Below are 25,415 nucleotides of genomic sequence, written 5' to 3' on the forward strand. Positions count from 1 at the left end.
ACAGTAAGGAAAGGTTATGAACTAACTTGCTGCAAAGGCTGAGCACAAACTAGACCTTCATTTCAATTAGCGGTGCTTCTGTAGTGAAAGGCCGAGAATTAAGGCCAACTTGAGACACTAGTCAAAATTCCAAATTTTTACCTTGTCATGATTTAACCCCAGCTGGCAACTAAGCACCACACAGCCACTCGTTCACTCCCCCCAGCGGGGCAGGGGGAGAGAATTGGAAGGGTAAAAGTGAGAAAACTCATGGGTTGAGATGAAAACAGTTTAATAATTGAAATAAAATTAAATAATAACAAATTGTAATGAAAATAACAAAGAGGAATAAAACCCAAGAAAGACAAGTGATGCAAATGAAAACAATTGCTCACCACCAACTGACTGATGCCCAGCCAGTCCCCGAGCCGTGCTCCCCTGCCAACCTCCCCCCTAGTTTTATTGCCGAGCATGACGTCATATGGAATATCCCTTGGGTCAGCTGGGGTCAGCTGTCCTGGCTGTGTCCCCTCTCAAGTTCTTGTGCACCCCCAGCCCTTGCTGGTGGGTCAGTTCGAGGAGCAGAAAAGGCCTTGATGCTGTGTAAGCACTGCTCAGCAGTAACAAAAACATCCCTGTGTTATCAACACTGTTTTCAGCACAAATCTAAACCACAGCCCCATACTAGCTACTATGAAGAAAATTAACTGTATCCCAGCCAAAACCAATGCATACCTGTATGTCCTATATAAGACACAAGGACATTGACCTTAATTGAGCAGAACAAATTTAAACGCTATACAATTATTTTCCTGCTTGACATTGCAGAAGACACAGACAACAAGAAATGAGCCACGTTTCTCTGTGGAGAAAATCTCCACAGTAGGAAATCTTCTTTGAGATCCATATAATGGCCTATAGCTTCAGTGCCCCTCGATCTGGAATGAACTGAAACAAAAAAGGAGGTTTAAGTGCTGAGTACTGCAGTGTCTAACTTGTTCTTGGCCTTTGGACTGGAATCCTGATGCATGTCTTTGGTGCCTCAGCTACATATACAGATGCACATCTCAGGTAGATAGATAGGAGGGAGGGAGGTAGAATAAGCTAGGTACTTAAGAATGGGCTCCAAAACAGCTGGTGTGTCGTGGGAGAAGGGCACTGCTACAGCTGAAAAAAGCAGTTGTTTAAAGCCATTGCTTTCTGGAATTCCATCTCTTACTCCATGATGTAGGGTGATACCCCTGAGATACTTTTTCCTTTAAAGTTGCTCTTTCATATAAATATTTAGGATATAATTTACTTAGTGAGGCTGAAGCATCCCTTTCCCTCCCTGTGCAAGCCAGGCCACTGAGCACCACAGGTTTCCCCAACTGCCAGTCCACACAGACAGCACACAACATGGACCCTGAGTCACAGGCCCTGGCCTCTGCTGCAACTACTCTTTGTGCAGTTTTAGATGATACAGCTAGTTATTAATAAAAGGCATCAGCAGCCACCACAACAAAGAACAGAATTCAGGTTTCCCCCATCTTTCAGATGGCATTTAAGCCAAAATGGGTGCAAAAAAAAAATAATAAATAATGTCCTCGTAAGTGAAAACAGTCCTGGACAAGGTAGCCCATCTGTACGCTATCACAGTCTTCTCCAAAGCTCTTTGAGCTTCTCTCAGATTGCCGTTGCCATGTGACATGCACAAACTGGGGCAAAGTAGCGCAAACACGGTTATTTAAAACATTGTCTTCTTTATGGAAGTTATCGGATTAGGCTGCTGGATGTAATCCCATTTAATGTCTCTGAGGGCTGGGCTCAGAGCGGCAGGGCTGACAGGTGCTCTGCATCGCTGGGAGACAGCGCTCCCGCTCCAGCTCCAGCGGGGCACTTGGCACTTGCGTAGCCGAACTGCGTTCCCAGCCTCAGACCTTACTTTTATAGCGGAGGCTATATTAATAAGACCTACAGTGGGCTTCCATCTATGTGAATACAACATCTATCCCATATAGTTCATCATGCATGTTAAAGACGACATAATTATTTGCAGGAAGGGGATCTCTGTGTCTTCATGTTGAGCAAGGTTTGACTTAGCACCTGCCTCAGAGATGACTGTTTTGCCCTCCACACTTCCTGGTAGGTGAGGCAATGGTGGCACGTAGCCCCTGTGACAGGAAGAGATGATGACCCCGACAGGTACTGCTGGCCCAGTGGGTGCCTGAAGCTGCTCGGTGGGTGAGGTCAATACAGCAATAAGCAAAGCATTTATAATAATAGTGCTCAACTGCTTCACACTGCGTTCCTCAGTGGGCGCTCAGCAGGCCTCCGAACACCACAGCCCTGAGCAAGGCAGGTGACTAAATTCGGCAGTTTCACAGCGGCTCCCCTGAGGCTAAGATGGCGGGGGGTTGGGAGTGGGGGGCCCAAGATGGCGGGGGGAGGGGGCGCCTCCCCACACTCCCCCGTCGAGAGACTAAAGAAAGCAGGGCAGGATAGCTCGCGGGGGCATATTTAAAGCTTCCTTAGCAGCGCAGTGAACAGAGACGGGCAAATACGTCCTGAGGCGCAGCCTCTTTTCCTGACGAGAACGGGCACCCTGGGCCCCCCTCCCCGCCCCGGAGTCGCCCCATCCCCTCAGGCGGCTCCGGGGCGGGGCTAATGCGGAGGCCCCGCCCCGGGGAAAGGGGCGTGGTCAGCTCGGATCGACGCGGCTCTTCCGTAAACACCACCCAGCCCTTCCCCCGGCCTTCCTCCCCGGGAAGGGCCCATTCAGCGCGGGGGGAGACTGCCGAATCCCCTTCACCGTCGTCACCTCATCTTTCTCCCCGCTTAGCGCTCGGGCAGAATGAGGAGACACAGCATTTTTCAGCGCGGGTAGCGGCGGGTTGACCCAAGTCCCTCGCCGTTGGCAGGCAGGTAAATGTTACGTGTACCCCCCACCACCCCCCCGGCAGAGATGGACGCGCCCGTGGAAGGCACTAATAGCCCGGGCTGGGCATGCAAACTCGGGGGGGCTGTTTAAAGCCCCGGCGAGCGCTGCGAAGGGAGGGCGAGCTCCGGGCCGCGGTGAGTGACCGGGGCGAGCGAGGGGCAGGGCCTGGCGCACGTCTGTGTGTCCGTGCGAGAGCTGGCCCGGGGGCTGCCGTGCTGCCCTCCCGTGCGGTGGGGGTGGTTGGGAAGCGGCGGGCCTGGCGCTCCGCTGCCCCGGTGGGGCTCCCGCCGCAGCAGGTGGGTTTCGCAGGGTCTGCCGAGCACCCCGTGTCTCCGGGGCTGTCTCCCTCCCTTAACCGTCCCTCCCGACGGGCGCAGCCGCGGGGGCTCCCACACACATTCCCCCCCCCCCGCCGCGAAGCCCCGCTCCGGCAGCGCACAGCAAGGGCACCCCGGGCTCCTTCCCCGGAGGACGCGGGGCCGGGACTCTCGCAGGCGGGCAGAGCCGGGGGCTGGCAGGGAGAGTGTTACCCCCCCTCCCCCTCTCTTCTCCTTCTCCCTTCCTCCCCACCCCTCCGGGCCTGTCCTTGGAAACGCTGTTTGTTTTGGTCGGCGGGTGCCAAACTCCTGCCTCTGGTAACTGTTAAAAACATGGGGTCGGGGGAGGAGACGGGCAGCGAAACAGATGGGAGGAAGAGGAGGAGCCGGGGGCGGCGGTGCCGCTCCCCCCCGCGCCCCGCTGGGGGGGCGGGCGGGCGGGAAGGGCCTCCCCGGGCTGGGGCCGCGTCCCCCAGAATGGCCGAGGAGAGTGTGGCAGCCCCGGGTGTCCCGCACGCAGAGCCGTGGGGACGCGCACTCATCCCCCGCTTATTTCGGAGCCTATAGGTGGAGGGGAAGAGCCGCGGAGCTAGAAGGCTGGAGGGGAGGAATGTCGGCTACAAAGCTGTCAAAAGTGAGGCGTGAGGAAATTCCGTAACTCTTCTAACAAAGGCCCTTTTCTGCTCCTGTGCCCCGAGTGCTGGCAAAGGTGGGGTCAGTGAAAGGGAAACTCGAGCCCCGACGAGATTCTGTCGGTGCCAGCTTGAAGAAAGTAAGGATGTAAGCCCAGTAGAATACAGAAAGTTAAGACATTTGTAGTGGTAGAACTGGACAGAGCACTTAAAAAGTGAGTGTGGATGGAGGGACTTATTTGAACAAAGCAGAGCTGTGGAAAAACTTTTCTTGAAGATGGTATCTGAAGGGGGGAAAAAAAACCCAACAACTTCCGAGCTTTTTTTTTTTCTTTTCCCCAGGTGCTTCATAAAATAACTTAGAAAGGGAGCGTTCAGGAATAAAAAGCATGTTTGTGTTCTCTGAAACTAATCTGATCTTGCAATCTCAGTCAGTTCTAAGTGAATGATCAAGTTGGGTGATGTGGTGGCCGTATAAGACCAAGATGTCTTTATGCTTCTCCAGTGTTGTATTCATTGCATCTTTACTAAAAAAGAATAATCTAAATAGCAGCAGAAACTGCGATAATTTAGTTCTGCCCTGGAATCTTGGTGTTTGTACATTTAGAATATATATTTATCTTGGTCTGCCGTTTAGAGTTCATCATTTAAAAAAAGCCCTGCAAAATAGTACTGATTGAAAGAAAGCAAACTTTATTGAAGCCCACTGTGAAGGTATCCAACCTAATATAACAGTATACGTCAGTCCTTTTTAACGCAGGAAGAGTAAGGCAGGCTGTAACCACAGGCTGACCCTTTAATAGAATAAGTAGGATATTAAGCTGTGTATTAAAAGCCTAATATGTAATACTTAATGAACAATGCAAAAAATAAGAAGATGGTATTGTCTACTCAAGATGGTGAGTTACAAAGAGATCTTGGAAGCCTAAAGGGCTTTCTGAAATATTTTTACTTGGACATTATATTAATCTAAACTTAAAATTACACGTGAACTTGGCCTTTAGTAATTTATGAGAAGCTCTATGCTGCCTACAAAAGCATAAGGGAAAAGCAGCTCTTCCAGTGTATGCTGTAAAGAAAGGACCAAGTAACTTGGTTGTCTATTGTTGTAACTAATTAGAAAAACCTTTTTTTGGTTGGTACTTCCCTTTGATGTGCTCAATGAATGTACTTTTCTCTAAGCTCTTTAGCTGTCAGGCAGCATATTTAAAAATTGTAGATGGCATATCGAGATTCTGCTTGTGTATTCACGTATGTTCACTTTGATGTGCTTGCTGCCTTGTTTATCTTTTAAACTTAGAATTTAGCAATAGTGTTCTGAATCCGCGGAATGCACCCGTTCTTCCTTACCATTCCATCTGAGGCCTCCTACTAGGAAACATATTTACTGTGGTAAAGATTGCAGTGTTTTTTCAGTGTGTCATCTCTTGTTACGTTGTTGAAACTTCTAAACTAAGCCTGAAGCGCTCTACTGACAGCTCTGCTTTCCATATGTGCATGTATTGTAGGAACAGGTATGGTCTCGCTACATCAAAATATGTCATGAGTCTCTTTGAAATGCAAGTATTTATTGCCGAAAGATCCTTCGCTGTGTGTAAAGATTTGTATGTAAAGACCTGATGTATATAGAATTTTAATTTCCACTTTAATGATTTGGTCTTTTGGGGAATCAAGATTAGGGTAGAAAATGGCGATGCTGACTTGCCTCCATGGCTGGTTTAGTTCTTGCTGTCAGGAGCACCTTGCAATCTGAATATATGAATACTTACAAATTTGAATATTTATTAAAATTACTGTACTGACAGTTAAGAGGAAGTTCTTGAAATGATGATGTACAAATTGTGTGAGAACTTTGGTTTTTTTAATGGTCTTTTAACTTCTTCCATGTTCTTAACACCTAGACTGAAGCAATAGACACATCTTGAAGTACTTGTACTAGGCGAGTGATTTACAAGATCTTTTGGGCCAGTACACCGCTAACAACGTTAATCAAGTCTTTCAATGGACCACATGCAACGTTAACCTTTTGGAGGTTAGTTATTTATGTATAAATAAAGGAGTTTTATACATGACTAAAGCCTGGAAATAGTGTTCTGATGCTGATCCAGAAACAATAGTGGGAGAGTAATATAAGCTTTGCAGGCTCTGTAGGGTTACTGTATTTAAGTGAGCGGTTCCACATCAAAAACCTGGAGCACGTTCTACAGTTAGGTTAGGTTACTTGTCACAACTACTTTCTAGTTAGCACTAGCTTTGAGATCTGTAATACAGATCTGAATCGAATAAATAGTTTTAGTGTCTTGCGTAACATTAACTAGTGACTCATTTCTAATTGTAACTCAGACAAATACAATTTCCAAGTCAAAAATATCTCAGCCTTCTGGTTTTCTAGGTTTTCTTGCAACTCTCAGTCTTGTTTAGTCAATGCTGTTTTAAACATCTGGGTTTTTTTTTTTCAGTTGCTTGTTAGAAATTACAAAATTGGTGTTCTAATAAAGAGTTATGATGTTAATGATCATGACTAACACTGTAAGTCTTGAACCCATGACCTCTATATCCTGATCAAAAGTCTCTCTTACTGGCTTCTCCAGTAAGGTAACAAACTGTCAGCTGTGTTTTTGCTGATATGATTAATTCTTTTCACAAAAAGCAGCATAAAACATTACATAAATAAGGCACTCAAATACATTCTCTTTCCTCTTGGGAGAGGAGCAGGAGGAGTAAACATATAGTTAACAAATGTTAATCATCTCAATTAACAGAGGAGTAGCCATCAGTTAATACGTCATCAAGTTATAAAGGCCTATTTAGGATGAGCTGGTACCCAAAAAATCAAACACTCCTAAGCTGTAACTAGGTGCCAGTGTAAAGAAATCTTCACTCTTACTCGCTTTTGTCTGCCTTTTGTCCCAACAATATGTTGATTCACATAAATAGACACAAAGATCATCCTTTTGCTGCTGAAAGTGGCTTTCCCAAGTTCATCAGTTGCAGAGTATTCTTTGCCTGCTGAAGTTGATGCAGTTTAATCGTAAATGAAGTCATCTTTCTTAAATTTGCTGATGGAAAGCGTTGTTGGCTGTGTCTCTTCATAAAGGCTACTGCAGAATGCTCCGTGGCCATAATCAAAGATGGACAGCTATTTTTGGTATCTGGGCCAAATTCCTTTGGTAGTAATTATGGCTGACTTCCAGTTTCTCATTTTAATATGATTATGAACATACTTTTCACTTCCTGTCATACAACTACTAATCATCTCTATTGCACTATGCAGCTGCCCAAATTCTCTGCAGTTGCAGATTATCTGCCTGGGAGGCAGTTTCTTTATGTAGACAGAAGCACTATGAAGCATGATGCTTCCCAGTGCTACTTGTCATGTAAGCTGAATGTGATGTTAGAGGCTCAGAGTTATCATTTGACTTAAAACAGAAAACCCATCCACCCTCACCCCTAGGAGGAGTATTTTTTGGGTCTATGCCATTGTCGATCTGATTCTGAGCAGAGACACGCCTAAAGTAGCAGGCCAGACTTCTAGCTACACCCTGTCAGAAATGTAGTATTCTGAATTATTTGCCTATTCTCCCCCAGCAACTTCTATGGTTGCTTCAGAGTTGTTATACTCAGTGCAGTCTGTTTGTGGAAGGAAGCTAATTGCTAAATATCACTTCTTGGTGAGGTTGGGTGAGGGATGGTAACATCATAAGATACCTTTATGGTTGTTGAGAACTTCCAAAATTTTGACAACAAGCAACTTCAGGGGTTACTGTGGGTAGTCTTTTATTTTTTCAATATAGCCAATTTGCAGACTGTCTCTAAGACAACATTAAGGTATGAAACAGCAGAACTTTCTTGCAGAACAGGTGTGGCTTGTTAATAGCTGTATAAATTTGCATGTCAACCCAGATCCTTTCTGTAACACCTTTTTAGGAAAGGCAGCTAATTGTTCTTGATTTACAGTATAAGGATCCATATTTGTCTTTTGAGAAATGAACAAAAAAAAAGATAGTAAGTGCTGGTTTTGTGTGGTGTGTATTTGTCTTTCCAGGTATTGTTTACTGTAGCAGCTAAAGTGAATCAGAATGCCTCTCAATGATGACCAGAGCAGTGATTCAGATTCTTCACGCCTCTCTGAAAGCACAGCTTCTTCTAGCGACTCTGAATATTCAAGACAGAGCTTCAACAGCGATTCTTCAAGCAAACCCAGTTCCCCAGCGTGTAAGCCTATTTCAACCTTACCTGCACCGTACATAGACAGATAAGGCTAACTTATCTCATTTCTCTTTGCTGTTATGGGTAGAACCTGGGATTCTGAATCTCTGTTTAAGAGTATTAAGAGAAAGGCATGGCTTTCTCTCTGCTGTGAAGCAGCGCATCTCCTTGTGTGTGGAACACCACCAGCAGCTGTATCCGTGGGGGTCTCCCTGTGCACTCCTTCCCTTCAGACAGTGTAAGAAAAGTGTGCCACCATGGACATCCTAATCTTGAGCTAATCTTGATGTTGGTAGCAGTCTCCCACTCAAGCAGATATGGCTTTGTGCAAAGGGTGGGTTTCTTCTGTTTGCTCCACATACGCTTAAAAATTAAATCTGTAACTTAAGAGATTTATAATACTATATGAAGTTACATGAAATTAATCTTGAACCCACATTTTTTTCTTTCATAAATATTAGGATCAAACAGAAAACACACACTTGCGCAAGGAAGGTGTTTTCAGTAATGCTAAATAAAACCTTGGTTAGGATGTGCGTCATGCCTGTAAGGATTCTCAGACCATGCATACTTTTTAGTGTCTATGTAAGTGAAGGCTTACGTCAAAACAAGCTTGTTAGTGGAGCTGCAATTGGCAGCTGGCTCTTTTTTATTACCAGTTGTCAAAGGCTTAATTCCAAATACTAAATTAAATGACAGAATTTGTGGGTTTAGAAACCTTGGGAATTTACTCTTGCTTTCCAATGTAGAGTTTCTGTTATGTTGTTAATGCTCATTTGTAAAAAGGGAGTGTAACTTACGATGGATCTGTTATGGAACATAAGTGGGGGGTTCTCAAGTCAGTAACTTCATAACCTTCTCTACAGGCAATAAAACCTGTACAAATAAATTAATAAAACCTAATATAGCCATTATGTGCTCAGAATTATAATGGACATGTGGTATCTGTTATTGCCCACGCTTTTGGTGTGGTGGATTTTACAGAACAATCAATAGGAAATTTGTGGAATGCAAGATCCTGTTTTAAAGGAAAAAAAGATATCTTAGTTAAAATGTAGAAATATTAAATTGCTCTTCAAAACGTTTTGAGGCTTGTGTGGTGTTACACTCACACACACCCCTGATAAGCTGGGAGTTTCCTGAGTTAGTGTTTTAAGAAGATATAAAGACCTGGTAATCCTAGGTTGTTTCTTCTAGAGTACTAGCAAGCTGTAAAATTTCTAAGTTTTAATATTTTCAATTACACTTATGAACTATAGATATTTGGCTTGAATTGATCTTGTTTGTTCCAGCAGCAAGCCCTCCCAAGGTTATTACATTTGATGAACTGATGGCAGCTGCAAAAAATTTGACAGACTTGACTCTAGCTCATGAAATTGCAGTAAATGCAAATTTTTGCATAAAACATGAAGACTTCCCACAGAACAGGTAAGAGCCTGAATCTTGCAAAAAGCAGCATTGGGGTTGGGAAGAGAGGAGAAATGAACGGAGCAGCAAATTAAAAAAAAAAAAATAACAAAAAAAACCCAAACCAAAGCATCTTGGAAGGCTACAGATTTTTATCCTGCATCTCCAGGAGTCACTGTCAAAGCTGTTTTGCTTGGAACAAGTGTTGCAGTCCAGCTGAGCTGATATACTGTCTTTGGAGCATGTTGCTCTGTCTTAAATGTCATGTGGAAGATAAAAGGCTAATACAATGTGAATGCACATAGTGGAGATGGGTATCAGTCTGTTCTGTGCAGTTCCAAGCCCTGTGGAAAAGATGAAATGGTGGCCGCCTCTGCAGTCATATGTAGTAGCTCATTGGTGCCATAAAGATAGAGCTTATCATGAACGTAGCTGTAATTAGCTAGCCCAGAACAGTTGCAAAAATGCCTGGAGATCTAGAGGAAGTGAGTAGGATCTAGAGGAACTTCCCTAGAAGGTAGCTAAAATGTTCTTGCTTACAGACATGTCTAATTTAAAAATGACCTGATCTTTACTTTGAGAAAACTTACATAAAAAGCAAACAGGCTTTTAATTGCACAAGTCCCTTGACTGATAATTTGTTACATGACACAATAGTTTTTGAGAAAGCTTAGTAGCTAACATACCAGGTTAGGACAATGAATACAAATTCACTAAGGAAAAAGGAAAGGTAATATCTCTTTACCTATATCTGAGTTGCCAGCAGCACTTTATAAAATACAGGTGTTTCAGGAAAGACTCGTCAGTCTAGACCACATTTTGGGAGCTGATGAGCCACAGCCCAAGAAAGATACAGTTGCAGGGCACAATCGGTGGTGAGGTGGTGTGTGCTTCCCAACAAATGATCAGTCTCTCAGTTTCACCTAACACTTTTACCAAGGATGAACACTAGTTGGGAGTCTTTTCTGTATCTAATTGACTTATTCCACAGCTTTGCAGGCACAGTGAAACAAATTGTACACAAGGCATTTTGGGATCATTTGGAATCAGAACTGAATGAAGATCCTCCGGAATATGAACATGCTATCAAGCTTTTTGAGGAAATTAAGGAGGTAATGATCTTCTTTCCCCTGTGCCCCAGTATTGTTTTGTCAGCTTAGGTCTCAGAGTCCCTTACTTCACTGAAGGGTCTGCTAACTCAGTCAAGCAAACACCCTCAAGTTCTTTCTTCGAAGGTGAAACCATGATTATTCAGAACTGCAAATATGTGTCTATTTCTATTAATCATGAAGATGTCCATGAACACACAGTGGCATGTCCACTCAGCTTTCATTGCATGATGGTTAGTTGCAAGTCAGCTCTTTTCTCAAAGCTTCACATCTCTACTAGCCTCTTTGTAGCAACACAGTGTGAGCTTGGGGCATGAACAGGAGTATAAACATGACTGCACCTGCCCAAATAGACTTTGTTTGTCACACAAGGGAGCATACAAAGGTTCAATCATGGCACAATACTAAGTCTTTCAAAATTTTAAGTTGGTAAATGTTTATTTTACAGGGCAGCCTCCTAGTTTTTGAAAGAGTCTCATTGTTGACATGCTTTCTGGCTTACTGGCTCTGAGGATTTTTGCAGAACTGTACTGTGATCCTTTTAACAGTCCTTTTCTCCTGCTACCTTAGATAATGTTCAGTCTTGTTATAGCTGGTCAGCTAAATACAGTTGTTGACATTAATATTAAAATTTTACTTCAGTGTGTGGTTTGTTTTTTATTGGTAACGCTTTCTTTTTCTTTTTCCTACTTTAGATTCTTCTTTCCTTCCTGACTCCTGGAGCAAACAGGATTCAAAATCAAATTTGTGAAGTTCTAGATACAGATCTTATAAGACAGCAGGCAGAACATAATGCTGTTGATATTCATGGGCTAGCTAACTATATCATCAACACTATGGGAAAGTTATGTGCTCCAATAAGAGACAACGATATAAAACAGTTAAAAGCAACTGACAATATCGTAGAATTACTGAGGTTGGTATTTGGGTGCGTGTGGTTTTTGGTTTTTTTTAGAGGAAACGTCTCTTCTCTGAAAGAGTACTGGGCAGTGGAAGAGGCGGGTAAAGTCTTAAAAAGAAGTCTTAAATTGTGTCAGTTTACATAACATCTGTTTTCAAACTATAGGAAAACTTATACAAAAGCATTAAAGGGCAGGAGCTATGACACTGTAACCAGAATATTATGTGTCTTACTTTCAATGAAAGGGCTAGAATGCCTAGATCAAACACTATCAGCTCTGAATATCTAAGCCACTGAACAAAAAGCACTTTTGCAATAACTTGTGTTTCGGAGACTGCTTTTTCAGTCTTGTTCATTCTTACAAAATTTAAGCAGCATGCTTATCCTGTTTCTTCTTGAAGCGTTTATTGCATGCTTCCTCTGGGAGGCCAAACTTTGGATTTCAGTTCTCTTTAGGAAGATCTTACTACTTGAACTTGAGTAAAACACTTGCATAAAAGGGCAGAAACTGGTTTATTGCTCCTTTGGTACACGGAAATATTAAGAGTAAGTGGTAGTTTTGTTGCAACTTGGATCATATACAGGGACCCAAGCAACTAGGTCAGAAGGATTGTTTCTCTTGGTGCAATTAGTGACTAAAAAATTAAAATCTGTTCATTTAGGCTGAAATGTACCAATTGATAACAGTTCTTGAAAACCCTTCTCTTCCTGTTAGGGGGTTGTAGCCTTTAGTGATGTTACATATTTGTCCTGTTCTTTAACTTACACCAAGCCTTATACGCGATACTCTTCCAAGTATCCTGGAAGATAGGTAATGTCTGTTATGCTGAAATACCGTGAAGGAGTTAATTTCTCCCAGAACTGAAATTAAAGTGCTAATCTAGGTGTACCTCATATGCGCTGGTTAAAAGCAATAGACTCTTGTAATTGTCAAATTTTGAACTCCTCCTTTCAGACAAATATTCCATGTTTTGGACCTGATGAAAGTGGATATGGCTAACTACACAATTCAAAACCTTAGGCCATACCTTCAGCGTAATTTGGTGGACTACGAAAGAACAAAATTCCAGGAAATTCTTGAAGAAACACCAAGTAGGTATCATGCTATATTTAATTTAAAGCTTTCTTTAAAAAGAGGACTATTTAAAGACATGCTATAAAATCTATCAGTTGGAGTTAATTTGGAGGAAAATGTCAATTTCTTGTCAAAGGATTTTTGCATTAGTTAGATGCAGACAAGCAAGCTACCAATGGGGAATTGCTTAACTTGCTATAAAGTGTGTTTATGTGTAGTTTGGGGTGCTTTCAGACAAACTTTTATTTGCTAAATCGGTTGGTACCTGAAAAACAATAAACAGTGGCTCTTACTGTCTGGAGGCAGAAGCCCTACATACTGAAAGATGGGACTTTATCTCTTTTTTTTTTTTTATGCAACAAGTCTGTTGTTCATCTGAAGTAAACACGTAAAACCAGTTAGTGTGCCCAAAAGTTGGGAGGGACAGGATCAATTTTTTAATAAAAGGCAGGCTCTAAGGGAAACTTCTTAGGTGATGCAAAGTCAACTTGATCCACTATTAAAAGTTTTGTGTAATGTGGCTAAACAATCTTCAGGAAAATAGATTTTCCAAGAAGAAAAAGTAAACTTATTAACATCTGGAGCAGGGGCTTCTAAAATGGGAACCTTGAGCCGTTGATACGGCCTGCCGTGTTTGTATATACAGCCTGTGAAAGAACTCTTCAAAAACTTTTGATTTGCTCTTAATATAGTTTATCTCCCATCACCTCTACTTTCCAGTCCTGTGCCCCAACCATTAAGTGGCCTCCCTGAAAGAAAGGCTTTGGGAACTCAGAGTTTGAGGCTTTTTTTTTTTTTTTACCCAAAAACGTTGGCTGAAGTCTAAGAACTTTGTTTTGGGTTTGTACAAGCTAGCTAGAATATTAAGGTCACCAATGGAAGAAGATCAGTGAAAAAAAAAGTGAGGGAGGGAATTTACATGTGTGAAGACTCAGCTGTTGGCTATGTTTGTTTAGTCTTCAGAAGTTCAATGCTCTTCTGTATGTGTACAACTCTTTTCCTGAAGCTGGTGCTTATTTTGATGAAAGCATGCAGTAAATCTGTGCGGATTTGCAATGCTTAGGTGCCCTGGATCTCACAACAGAATGGATAAAGGAATCAATAGAAGATGAATTGTCATCTATTTCTGATGAATCTTCGTCATCCCCTGGTGCTGATAGTAGTTCTAAACGAATTATTAGTCCTACACTGGTGCTAAACAACGGCTACTTGAAACTGTTACAATGGGATTATCGCAAAACAATTCCAGAGGTAAGTATATTTCAAAAACATTGACTTAGTATAATAATCCTGATATTGTCATCAATAAGTGTTCTCTTGCACTTCTTAAATTTCTGAATAGTAAATTTGGAATTTGGAGAGTATATGCTAATATCGTTTCTGAAATATGGGCAAGTCAATGACTAGAAGAGAACGCGCTGAAAGTTGTTTTCCCTCTATCCACTCATAGCTCACCAGCTCCACCCAAAGAGCAGTCTTGGCCACAGTCAAAGGGTGGCCCTTGTACTGACAGCACTTGGCTCCCTGTGTCTTTGAGAGAACTGACTTACAGCATTGTGTTTTCCTAACAGCAGCAGGAATTGGTGGGATCACTCTTGCTTTAGGATAGAACCAGTAAAAACCTGCAGCCCTCTAATGTAGATATTCACCCTTTCTCAGTGCATATAAACTATTGCTTCAAGAATCAGTGTTTAGTTTTTCCCTCCAACTCCTGATTACTGACCTCCGCAACTTTCCGTAAAGCCAATTTGAAATTGGCCATCAGTCAGGGCTAAAATTAGCATCTGCAGTGAGCGCCTTAGCTATACTTAGGGTGGCCTGGCAAAGAATTTACTAAGTATGTGGGGATGCTCTTAGTGCTCTCAGTCAGTGGACTGAAGGGAAACTACCTTACTCTTTAGCTTCCTTCGAACAGTTTTGAATAAGAGGTATACAGAGGAATCCTCTGGTGGATCTAGCTTGTCGTACTATGAAATTACTATGAAACAGTTGGATGTTAATGCCCCTGTGCCTCTCAGTGGAGGGATCTGGTTAGATGAACTTTTTCTAACCTAATATAAGTCACTGCAGCTACATCTTGCTGTGGGAAGTACTTACAGTCTTGGTATGATCAACTAGCTTTTTGCCTGTACCAGGTTACAGCACTTACAGAACCTACTCTGGTGGTTGAACTGGTGGTTGTCATGTGCAGTTGTTATCACTGTCCATCAGTTACAGATTATGGCACTTTTCAAAGGACAGCTGAATCCAGAAGACTATTCTGTCTGTAACCGTGATCACTACAATGTCCTCTGGATCCCCCGAGCATTCCACATCGTGGGCTGAATTGTCGGTCACAGATCTCTGTCAGCAGTGATGAGGAATAAGGTGCAATGTCCGCTGTTTCCTCTGTACCAAAGGCATTGCCTTTCTTCCTACCACAGGCTTATAATTTCTGGTACTCATACATAATGCCACTTTGTGCAATACCACATATTCAGGGTATGTCAGCTGCTGTCTCTTCTGACTTTGCATATTTGTGATTAAAAATATTAATGCTTCATTATTACATCCTACATCTGTCCTTTTTCCTGCCTCTCCCTCCGTATTCCTAAATTAGTTTTATTGTTTCAATTCTAGACTCTATTAACAGATGAAGTTCGTCTTCAGGAGTTGAGAGAAAAGCTCAATCAATTAAAAATCATAGCTTGCGTTTGTCTCATAACAAACAATATGGTGGGTGCAGCAATTGTAGATGTGCCTGACTTTGCTGACCAACTGAAAAGGATCTCTGTTCCCCTTCTTGAAGGCATGAACAAGAAGTAAGGCCTTGTTTTTATCACTCTTCATATTTTTTTTTTTCAGCAGGAAATACCAGGTGGATCTGAAAACGCTTGGAAACTCTAATAATCTATATCTATATTCCCTTTACAGTTTCTGTCCGCTGCATGTTAGGCATGTTTTCAAAGTTATATTTTAATCTTGATGTTAGTCTACAGAATTTGGCACCTAGTACTGAAGTTTATTCATATGCTCCTAATATTGGAGAGACTATGGAAATACATTCACTAAATTGTCTTGGCAGTTACTTCAAACCTGTAGGTAACTTACACTATTGGGCTGCCTATTTCGGCTGCCTATTTCTGCTGCCATTTGCACTACAAGCAAGTCTGATGTCATCTGAAAGGGCATCTCATAAAATAGTTTTCCACTATGGTTTTTCTTGTGAAATGTGGCCCAGGATAGCATAAGGGCAAAATGAACTGGTGTCACTGCTGCACAATTTAAATTATTTTTCCCATTTGAATCACAATTAAGTCCTCATTTTATCTTCCACATGGAGATTCGTCCTGTATCTGCAGATGTATGTAAATCTGGAAAAGCAAAGGATAACTTTTCTAAATGCTCTCATTGCAGAGAGCAGGTAGAAAATAAAAGGGAAAGGAGACACGTGAGGTCACCTTACAACCTGTGCTACAGAAACTGCAAAAGTTAATGTTTTTCTATTTCTTTCTTCCAGAACTTTTGATCTGAAGGAGGCTTTGAATGCTATTGGTGTCCAGGTTTGCAGCAAAGTAAACAGGTCTCTAACTGAAAGAGGTCTTCCCATGCTTACCGAAGAAATGCAGAGTAATTTAATGGGTCAAATCGCGCATATTGTTGAGGAGAACAATCCCGTCAGTTCCTTGATTGGTTAGTAAGATAATAATAATTGTCTTATTGTACGTGTCTGTATATAAACTTATTCCCAGCAAGCTTAATCAGCTGTTTAATTATTTTTTAAAAGCACTGTTACTGTGGTAAAATACTGGGTCGATTAAGAGTAAGGGAATGTTGTTTATCTATAGATGGTGTTCTTGGTATGCTGCAGAGCATGGTTAGTTGCAGTGAGAAATAATTTTAAAAGTATCTGTAAAAACAAGCCCAGAGATGCTAGTATTTTGGAGAAGAATTTAGAAAAATGAGTGCTATTCAGTCTCCCTTCTGTCAGTTCTGGGTTTAAACTTAGTGCTTGCTTTCTTTGAGTCTGTTTCATATTAGGTAACGTAACTCGCTGCAGCAGGTTTATGCTGTGTCCGCCTTGCAGGAGCCAACTTTAAGAAGCTTTCGGTATTGTTCCCCATTGCAACGTGGGCCTGGGAAAGAGTTGTTACCTATATGGTTGGATTTTTTTGCTGTGCTGATGTGCAGGGTGCTTAGAAAGCAAGTATGGCTTCATCCTGGGTTTCCATTTGTTCTGAGTGTACTTTATATTCCACTTCAGACAAACGAATCCAGTTCTTCATGAGAAGCTTGCTTGCTCTTCCGAATTTTCAGAAGTGTATGCCTACTATGCCAGGAGGCCTTTCTGTGATTCAGACGGAGATGGAGTTTGTCGGATCTCAGTATGCGAGCATCGTAAACTTTAATAAACAAGTGTATGGACCGTTCTATGCAAACATACTTCGAAAACTACTTTTTCCTGATGCACCAATGGGGAAAGCAGAGACAGAAACATCTACCAGTTGAAAAATACGACCTATTTCTGTACCCTTTTTTTTTACCTTCCAAGACAGTGATCTGACTTCCCCACTAAGAACAGCCCACTCCAGTGACTATTAATGAGAGATCTTGTAAAATGTATGCAGATAGCTTCTAAAATTCACTGGAAAGAAATTAATTTCAATGACATATATATTTAAATAGACTAAATTCGTTTAATGGATTGTGTCACTTGTAATAGCCAGTGAATTATTAGTTTTCAAGGCAAGCATTTATTCTGATTTGCAGTGGGGGAAGAGCTGGCAAAGTACTTACTGTTTTGCTACCATTAAAATGTAACATTATGTTTCAATTTAAATATATTTTACATATAGCAATGCAATTATGAAATGTCAAAACAATTGTAGATAAAATGTACTATGCTTACATTGTATTTTTGTAGAGCAAGATATAATAATACAATTATGTTTCTGAAAAGACTCTGAAGCAAAAAAGCACAGCATAACTGCTTTTGTAACCAAAACCAGGTTCATACTAGGCCAAGTTCTGGTAGTCCTGCAATTACTGGAACCAGAACTTTGCTTCTGTTACATTAAGGAATGCCAGTATTATAAACTGTGTGGAGTATAGCAGTTACAGAAGCAGCATTCACCACTTAAAGTAGGAATCATTCAGAACTACTCAACTGTAATTGAGATTACTGATTAAACACCTAAGAAACACGATGTTGGTGGGGGGTGGAGTAAATTTCTGTATATAATGTTTATAAGCATTTTGTTTATTCAGTGCAGGTCATCCAGATCTTAAATCTAATCTCTAATCTGTGTATGTACTGATCTTTGATCTTAATGGGTATTAAGTATTTTTTAAGTGAGGTCTTTCTGACCTTTATTCCCAAAAGCACTTGAGAGTGACCTTACAGAGTACCACAGAGCAACTTCCCCTTCTGTATTCTGTTGGATGAGGGCATAAGTTTTTCAGAACATGTTCTTGGGTCTGAAAGCAAGAGCCCAAATCATTAGTCATTCTTGAAAACATGATTAGATTGACTTCACTGAGTCTGTAAGAAATACTGCAGTTCTCTTCAAATTGCTTTGGAATAGGCCCCAATACTTAGTTCCCATTTAAGGCAACAGGAATCTTGCACACAGAAAAGGAATAGGCTTGAAATTGAGAAATGTGGAAGTAAACTTCTGTGAGTTTACACAGGCTTTATTTTGCGTATTTCAGATTACTGGGAATAGATACTGCTGGAATACATATTATAGACATGTTCTTGTCTATGAAATTGAATCATAATTTACTTGAAAATGATCTTCTAATATATTATCATATAATAGTCCTTTTAAAATGTCATATATATATAAACTCTATGTCGTACAAGTTATATAGCTTGTTTTTAATATTTTATATTACAATCTATTTTTTATGAAGAGATAAAAAGTTGCCCGTAAAAGCTTAATGTGTCTCACAAATTGTGTATGTACATTACTATGTCTATCCTAAAGGTCTAAAAACCTGGGCATTATTAGCACTGTGGTTTTGTAGTCCATTTTTACAGAACTGTGTACTCTTTTTAGTAAGGGAAATGACTTCTAGTCAGTTGTTCCTCAGTGTCCGAGGACTTTGGCCACATGTACATGAAACTTTCTTCAAAATGCCTTTTTAGAAAAGAGATTCCTCTAGTGCACTTCTGCTCTCTGTCCCTGGTAAAAACATTGCACAAAATAAAGATGAATACATATTTTAAAGGGAACTGTTTCCTGAAGCCTAAGAGAAAGGAACTCATAGAATATAGTAACTGTGCCACTAGGTGAAACAGGCTTGCTTATTTGAATATGAAATTTTGATATGCAATTTAAAATCACCAAAAGAAGAATGCATTTCAAAAGCAATTATGGGGAATGAAATCTTAGTGGTTTGCTACATCTTTAGAAATACCTGAACTATTTTGAGCTTCAGCCAAAAAAGAATTTTATGAATGTTTGAAGATGATTTATAACATGATCATGACATTTTTATCATATACTTTATATGCATTCTATTGTAAAAATAAATATCAAACTGTAGATCTTTAATGTACTGGGGAAATTGTCATACAAGTTTTTACCAGTAAATACTCAAAAAATGAGGATTCATTGGGTTTTTTTGGCAATTAAGGTGACTTGCAAAGGGCATTTTATAGCATGGCCTATGTTTCAAGTGATTGTTTAATGTATCTTAATTTTTATTTAATGTTTCAAACACAGACATTGCATCTGTTTAATGTCATGTGTTGCATGCTGTTTATGCTACTGTGGCTGAAATGCACTTGCCTCTACTCTGAAGTTGTCCTTGTGAAACAAGATGCCATTCTGTAGCAGCTTTCTTTGTTGAAATACAAATATTTGAGGTTTTGTATGCATTAAATTTTGTTTGTGATACTACTAGTGGTGAAAAGTCATTTATGCAAACTTTCTTAAATGTAATGGACTGTTAAATGCTGAAGATAAATTACTGCACTAATAATACATTGTGACTCTTTTCTTTTTCTGTAACTTCCCAGTTGAAGCTGGTGACTCTAATCCAGCTGCACAAATAATACTCCAGTCACATGCTTAGATCTTAGTCCTTGGAAGAGGATTGTATTGGGTTTGCATGGCAAGTTTTGGTAGCAGGGAGGTTACAGGGGTGGCTTCTGTGAGAAGCTGCTAGAAGCTTCCTCCATGTCCAATAGAGCCAATGCCAGATGGCTCCAAGTCAGACCCGCCACTGGCCAAGGCAGAGCCCATCAGCAACAGTGGTAGCACTTCTGGGATAACATAGTTAAGAAAGGGATAAAAAAAAAAATCTGAACCGTGGCGGAACAACAGCTGAAGAGAGGAATGAGAATAGGTGAGAGCAACAACTCTGCAGACACCAAGGTCAGTGAAGGAGGTGCTCTAGGCACCAGAGCAGAGATTGCCCTGCAACCTGTGGTGAAGACCATGGTGAGGCAGGCTGTTCCTGTGCAGACCATGGAGGTTGATGGTGGGACAGATACTCCACCTGCAGCCTGTGCAGGCCCCCACACTGGAACAGGCGGATGTGCCCAAAGGAAGCTGTGACCCCGTGGGAAGCCCACACTGGACCAGGCTCCTGGTAGAACCTGTGACGCCATGGAGAGAGGAGTCTGTGCTGGAGCAGGTTTGATGTCAGGACTTGTGACCCTGTGGGGAACCCACACTGGAACAGTCTGTTCCTGAAGGACTGCACCCCATGGAAGTGACCCACGCTGGAGTGATTTGTGAAGAACTGCAGCCTGTGGGAAGAACTCATGTTGGAGAAGTTCGTGGAGGACTGTCTGCTGTGGGAGGGACCCCATGCTGGTGCAGGGGAGGAGTCTGAGGAGTCCTCCCCCTGAGGAGGAAGGAGCAGCAGAAACAATATGCGATGAACCAATTGCAATCCCCATTCTGGGCCCCCTGTGCTGCTGGTGAGGAGGAGGTAAAAAAAAATCAGGAGTGAAGTTGAGTCTGGGAAGAAGGGAGGGGTGGGGGAAGGTGTTTTAAGATTGTTTTTTGTTTTCTCATTACCCTACTTTGATTTGATTGGCAATAAATTAAATTAATTTCCCTGAGTCGAGTCTGTTTTGCCTGTGATGTTAATTGCCGAGTGATCTCCCTGTCCTTATCTTGACCCACCAACCTATCGCTAGATTTTCTCTCCCCTGCCCAGCAAAGGAGGGGGAGGGATAGAGCGGCTTTAGTGGGCATCCAACCAGGGTCAGCCCACCACAAAGGTAATTTGTATACTTGATCATAGTTTCCCTCTTGGGAATGATTAAATAGATAGGAGACTCCAGACTGGGAGATGCTGGGGGAGGAGGGCTATGCCAGATCTCCAGAGTGGTGGGTGGCAATAAAGACAGAAGAGTAAGTAGCTGTTTGCTGTCTTTTTGGCTGCAAGAAGAAGGAGCATCAAAAAAAGGTGGTCAGTTTAAAACAACTGAACTGTCTTATTCACAGCAATGCGTAGGTAAGCTGTAGAACACCTCACCCAGAATGCAGCACTGTTAAAAGTTTTTTGGTTGCAGGAGAATTGTACAACATGTAGCTGATGGATGTTCCTTTTTACTTCTATAATTTTTAATTAAAGGTGACTGTTGGCTCCATCTTGCTCCCCTTTTAGTAGCTTTATGCAGAATAACTCTGCACAATTCAGCCAGTCTTGAAGTGCTAACTGTACTGCATATGTCTGGGTCCAATGTGCTGAGAAGATGTTGAAAACACAATGTTTCTTGAACTTAGAGTATTTCTAAAACAACTGCCACTCAGTCATGTCTGGATTTTGATCTTTTTTAATCCCTGGTTTTGTTTGTTTTTTTTTAAACCCTGTGAACAATTTACAATAGCCCCAAGGCAAAGTTACACTAAAGAATACCTGAAAAGCACATACTGCTGAATTTTCAAATCTGTAAAATGGGAAAAAATTGCTTCTAAAAAACTTTTTTTTTTGCCAGTTATGCAGTAGGAACAAACATTTTGGAGTAAACTTATGGCTGAAAGCCTGTGCTATCTGATAGAGCTTCCGTTTCCTGTAAGTGGTAATAAAAACTGGCAAAGAACTTAACCAACTGCAATAGCTGCTTGGTTTAGAAAGGGAAGAAGAAAGTCTTAATCCTCTAACTCCCACTTTTAATTTATTATCGTTTTCTATTGTGGAAGTAATAATGATTTCTGATTATATACTAGCCAGGGCTGACAGACCGGCTTGTGGGGTAATGGGTCATCGGACTGAAATAGTTGCTTGGTGAGCGTGTAGTTAGTTAGATGGAGGGCCATGTCGGGTGTTGTAGGATTGTCGTGTATTTCACCAACTCTCCGGGCCGACTGTCCACTTGAGGCAGGAAACAGAATGGAAGAGGTCTGGAATGTTCCTACTCTCTGGGCCTTCACGTGCGGGATGTGTGGAGGAGCCCAGAGCAAACCCAGTGAACTCCGTTCATGCAGAATCCGAGCCAGAGCAGACGCGTGTGTGCAGGCACTGTTTTCACACTCTGCTTTTAAAACATACTTAGCAATTATTATATGTGAACCAGTGAAGACTTAACTGCCATGGGAATTTGCAAAGATCACTAATGTTTCACGTTAAACTGAGGAAGATGAGTAGTTCCCTATTTGACTGGGATTTTGGTGTCGCTATAGCACCAACACTTGCAAAGAAAAAAGAAGGCGGTTTGTACATGATCCAGCTACAGCATTCGACACTAAGATCAGAAAAAGCCACTAGCAATGCCAAAAGCTCTTGCTCCACGTTGCTTCTCACGCTAAAAATTGCAAAAAATCAGTTTGTGCCCGAATTGCTGTCACCTCCGCTTGCCTGCCCCTGGGGGGACGGTGAGGAGGCCGCCAGGGCTGGGTCATGGCAGCGGGGGTGGCTCAAGGATTCAGGGGGGGAAACCCCCACACGCAGAAAGGCATCGAAGCTCTCTGCGAAGAGCCGGGGCGTTGGGAGAGAGAGGCCTGACCGCCCTCAGCAAATCCCCGGCCTTTGCCGTGTCTGTGCTCACCCCCGCCAGGCCTCCGTGGGCCCGGAACGTCGGGGCGCCGCGCCGGTGCGGCGGGAGGACGCCTTTGGCTGCCGCACCGCGGGTCCCTCGCCCTCAGCCTCCGCTTGCGGCTTCCCTGCCGGGCTGCGGGGATGGAGGCGCTGGCTACGGAGCTGGGGGCCCTGACTCCGGAGCAGGCGGCGGCTCCTGTGAATACGGTGGAGGTTAGCGGCGGCCCGGGGGCGGGCGGCGGCGGGGACCGGCCGGCAGGGTCGGCCCGCTGAGGTGTGGCTTCCCTGCCTGGCCTGTCTCCCGCAAACGGCGGCGAGGGGGTTCCTGCCCTCAGCAGAAAGTTTAAAGTTTGCCAATGGCCTCGCGTGGGGAGGGGGAGGAGGTGAAGGCCGCGTTTCAGGTCGCTATGGCCAAATTGGTTTGTTGTTTTGTTGTTTTTTTTTTTTTTTTTTGTAAAAAGAGCACGGCTGAAATGGAGCCCAGCAGCCTCGTGCTGTGTTTTGCCATGAATTCCTCTGGGTGCTCCAGCATGGCGAGGGACAGCGTTACACCACAGCCACAACGTTGCCATGTGCCTCTAAATGCTGAATGTCAAACTAAAATTATGAGGTACTGATGATGCGTGAGTATTATAGTAGCTCCGCTATATATATCTCCACTGTCCTGTGGAGTGAAGTGATGCAGCCTCTTTACATGCTGCCTGGCCCCCACCTGCATCTCCCATCCCAAATCTGGGATGAGAGCCCCGTGCCATGGTGGGAGAAGGTGATGCTGGTATAAGGTGACGTTCCCTGTGATTACTGAAGAACAGAAAAGGGGAAAGGTTTGCAGGAACCTTGATATACTCACACTCGTCAGTACTTTAGATAGTTTTGCTAAATCTTTGTGGGAGTTAGGGTACTGGTAGGTCTTATGGAGACTCATGTCTGCAAGTGCTGCTCCCAAGACTGAGATTCTTGCATGTATTTTGTAAAGTAAAACTTGCAGCAAGTCTTCCCTTGCTAGGAATATAATTTACAGTGTTAATAGGGCAAAAAAAAAAGTTAGTTGTTCTTAAATAAGGACATGGTAGTAAGGAAATTTTCTAAGAAATACATATTCTCATGTAAATTGGTTTTAGAAAAGGCAGTGTCCTGTTGTGTCCTGAGTAAATATTGCATAGCACATATGGCTTACTAAGTTGATCCCAGTCATCTTCCTGTTGGTTTTTTTTTTTACTTATCTAGATTGGCTTTGGGCAGTCTCTTTTTTTTTTTTTTTTTTATAAATGGATCTGATTTTAAATAATGTTGCTGTTTAAAAATAATAGTAATAATAAAATCAAAAAAGCTCAAGCATCTTAGATGTTTGGTTGCTCTTTGGAAATCTGTTTCAAACTCTTTTTTTATTTTCAGGAAAAATGGAGACTTCTTCCAGCATTTCTAAAGGTTAGTGTTATACACTCATTTCATGGCATGAATACTCTTTCTCCTTTCTAATTTTACATCCCTCTCCTCTAGCTTTTGGTGTTTCCCAGAATACCTGTCCTCACCCTCTGTACGGGTTTTGTGATTATTTTTTTTTTTTTTTAGTTCATGCAATTATGGATAAACTTGTTACATAGATTGGTTTCTTGATTAATCTGTAAATTAATTTCTAGAGCCATCCTTTTAGAGGTTGGCATTTTTGTGTGGCCATTGGGAGTGACTTATGTATATGGTGTAATTAATGTTTCCAGATTATTTTACAGTTTTAGTGGCACCCAGATACCCCATTCATGGTGTTTACATGAGACTGTGGTGTTAGTTTTGTAGTTATGTTTGTCATAGAAGGCATATAGCCACAGATCTGTGTTCTGTAAAGGCTTGAGTATATGTATTTCTTCCGTCTTGAATGTCAGAGCTTGACTGAACTAGTGTCTTAATTTCAGTGCTACTCGTATAATCTGGTATTAGTAGAAAGCACAGTTCTATATAAAACGCCATTGGATGTAATAACAGGACTAAGAAACAGTTGGAAGTAAGGAAGGAGAAAGGCAGTAATGAAAACTGTATCATAAAGACAGCAAGTAAAGTCTGTGATGTGCATAGGTACCTTCAGGGAATTGCCACCACCTCTGCGCCTGTCATCAGTCTTCAGAAGGGTTCCCCACTTCAACAAGGCTCTTTTCAGCCTCATTTTCTTAATTTCTTTCCTTCCCGGTTTCAATACCTGCACTTCTTTTTTTTGTTACACCCTTGAGTGTTTGATACTGGCAGGAAAACAAAGTTCAAAAGTTAGTTGTGGATTGTGTATGGGCTTCAGGATCCTAATAAATCCTGTTTCTGTGTCTCCTAGCAACCACATGATCTTCCATCATGAGCTTGAGCTAGTGATATTGTCTGAATTCTTGAGACTGTGAAAAAAGGAGGGATGTTGATTGTGAGATGCAATTTACTGCGTGCTTTATGCCAAGTGTATCCATCCCACATTATTTCCAGCCAGTGAGCCCTTTACTCCAGGACTGCTGATGGTGGTCTAGCCTTTCTGTTAAATGTTGTTTTGGTTTTTTTTTATGCCAGCAGTGATGCAGTTACACAAACCTGATGTGCATTACAGTTTCTATAGTGGAGTTTTCTTTCAATAAAGCTGTTGATGTCGCCTTGTATTACAATGGAAAGAACCACCAGCCTGATTTTTAGACACTATAATAAGTCCATAATATTTTCTTACCTATATCATATGACATGCAATGTTTTTGTAAATTAGGGAAACTCTTATTTAAAGAATTTTGCTCTGGAGTTCATTCCTCCTTTGTCTTAACGCATTGAAGGCTTCACCGAGCTGCTGGATTTGTCATTCGAAGCTCACCATTTCTTTCTAATAATTTCTGAATGAACTGTTGCCTATCATGTGAACTATGTAA

At 42.0% G+C, this 25,415-nt stretch overlaps 2 protein-coding genes across 9 annotated transcripts in view; both read left to right on the plus strand.

Moving 5' to 3' along the window:
* The first annotated feature begins 2,721 nt into the window (after window positions 1-2,721).
* TCP11L2 (t-complex 11 like 2) lies at window positions 2,722-19,436 on the plus strand. Of its 7 annotated transcripts, none has more exons than XM_063321135.1 (11): window positions 2,722-2,883; window positions 5,750-5,880; window positions 7,894-8,063; window positions 9,350-9,485; window positions 10,456-10,576; window positions 11,269-11,489; window positions 12,430-12,566; window positions 13,613-13,800; window positions 15,169-15,350; window positions 16,049-16,221; window positions 16,793-19,436. In XM_063321135.1, the coding sequence occupies exons 3-11, from the start codon at window positions 7,928-7,930 to the stop codon at window positions 17,035-17,037; spliced, it is 1,539 nt and encodes a 512-aa protein (XP_063177205.1). In that variant the 5' UTR covers window positions 2,722-2,883; window positions 5,750-5,880; window positions 7,894-7,927; the 3' UTR covers window positions 17,038-19,436. The 7 variants fall into 7 exon arrangements, with proteins under 7 accessions (XP_063177205.1, XP_063177193.1, XP_063177214.1 ...); XM_063321123.1 differs by lacking the exon at window positions 2,722-2,883 and adding an exon at window positions 2,941-3,033; XM_063321144.1 differs by lacking the exon at window positions 2,722-2,883 and adding an exon at window positions 3,049-3,195.
* Window positions 19,437-22,617: 3,181 nt separating this feature from the next.
* POLR3B (RNA polymerase III subunit B) overlaps window positions 22,618-25,415 on the plus strand; it is a 79,622-nt gene continuing 76,824 nt past the window's right edge. The window contains exons 1-3 of one of the 2 annotated variants that reach the window (XM_063321189.1): window positions 22,618-22,743; window positions 22,992-23,140; window positions 23,926-23,958. Coding sequence is in view for 1 of the 2 variants with exons in the window: in XM_063321181.1 (XP_063177251.1) it covers window positions 22,672-22,743; window positions 23,926-23,958 (105 nt within the window). In the remaining variant the exon portion in view is untranslated. The remainder of the gene's footprint in view (window positions 22,744-22,991; window positions 23,141-23,925; window positions 23,959-25,415) is intronic. The other variant, XM_063321181.1, reaches the window with a different exon arrangement.

The sequence above is a fragment of the Chroicocephalus ridibundus genome, chromosome 1 (genome assembly GCF_963924245.1).
Source record: "Chroicocephalus ridibundus chromosome 1, bChrRid1.1, whole genome shotgun sequence".
NCBI lineage: Eukaryota > Metazoa > Chordata > Aves > Charadriiformes > Laridae > Chroicocephalus > Chroicocephalus ridibundus.

Bases quoted from the DNA above. Each gene is read 5' to 3' on its own strand.
- TCP11L2 (XM_063321135.1), top strand. From the start codon at position 7,928: ATGCCTCTCAATGATGACCAGAGCAGTGATTCAGATTCTTCACGCCTC. The intron at 11,490-12,429 runs GTTGGTATTTGG...TCCTCCTTTCAG, and splicing joins AATATCGTAGAATTACTGAG to ACAAATATTCCATGTTTTGG. The intron at 16,222-16,792 runs GTTAGTAAGATA...ATTCCACTTCAG, and splicing joins TCCCGTCAGTTCCTTGATTG to ACAAACGAATCCAGTTCTTC.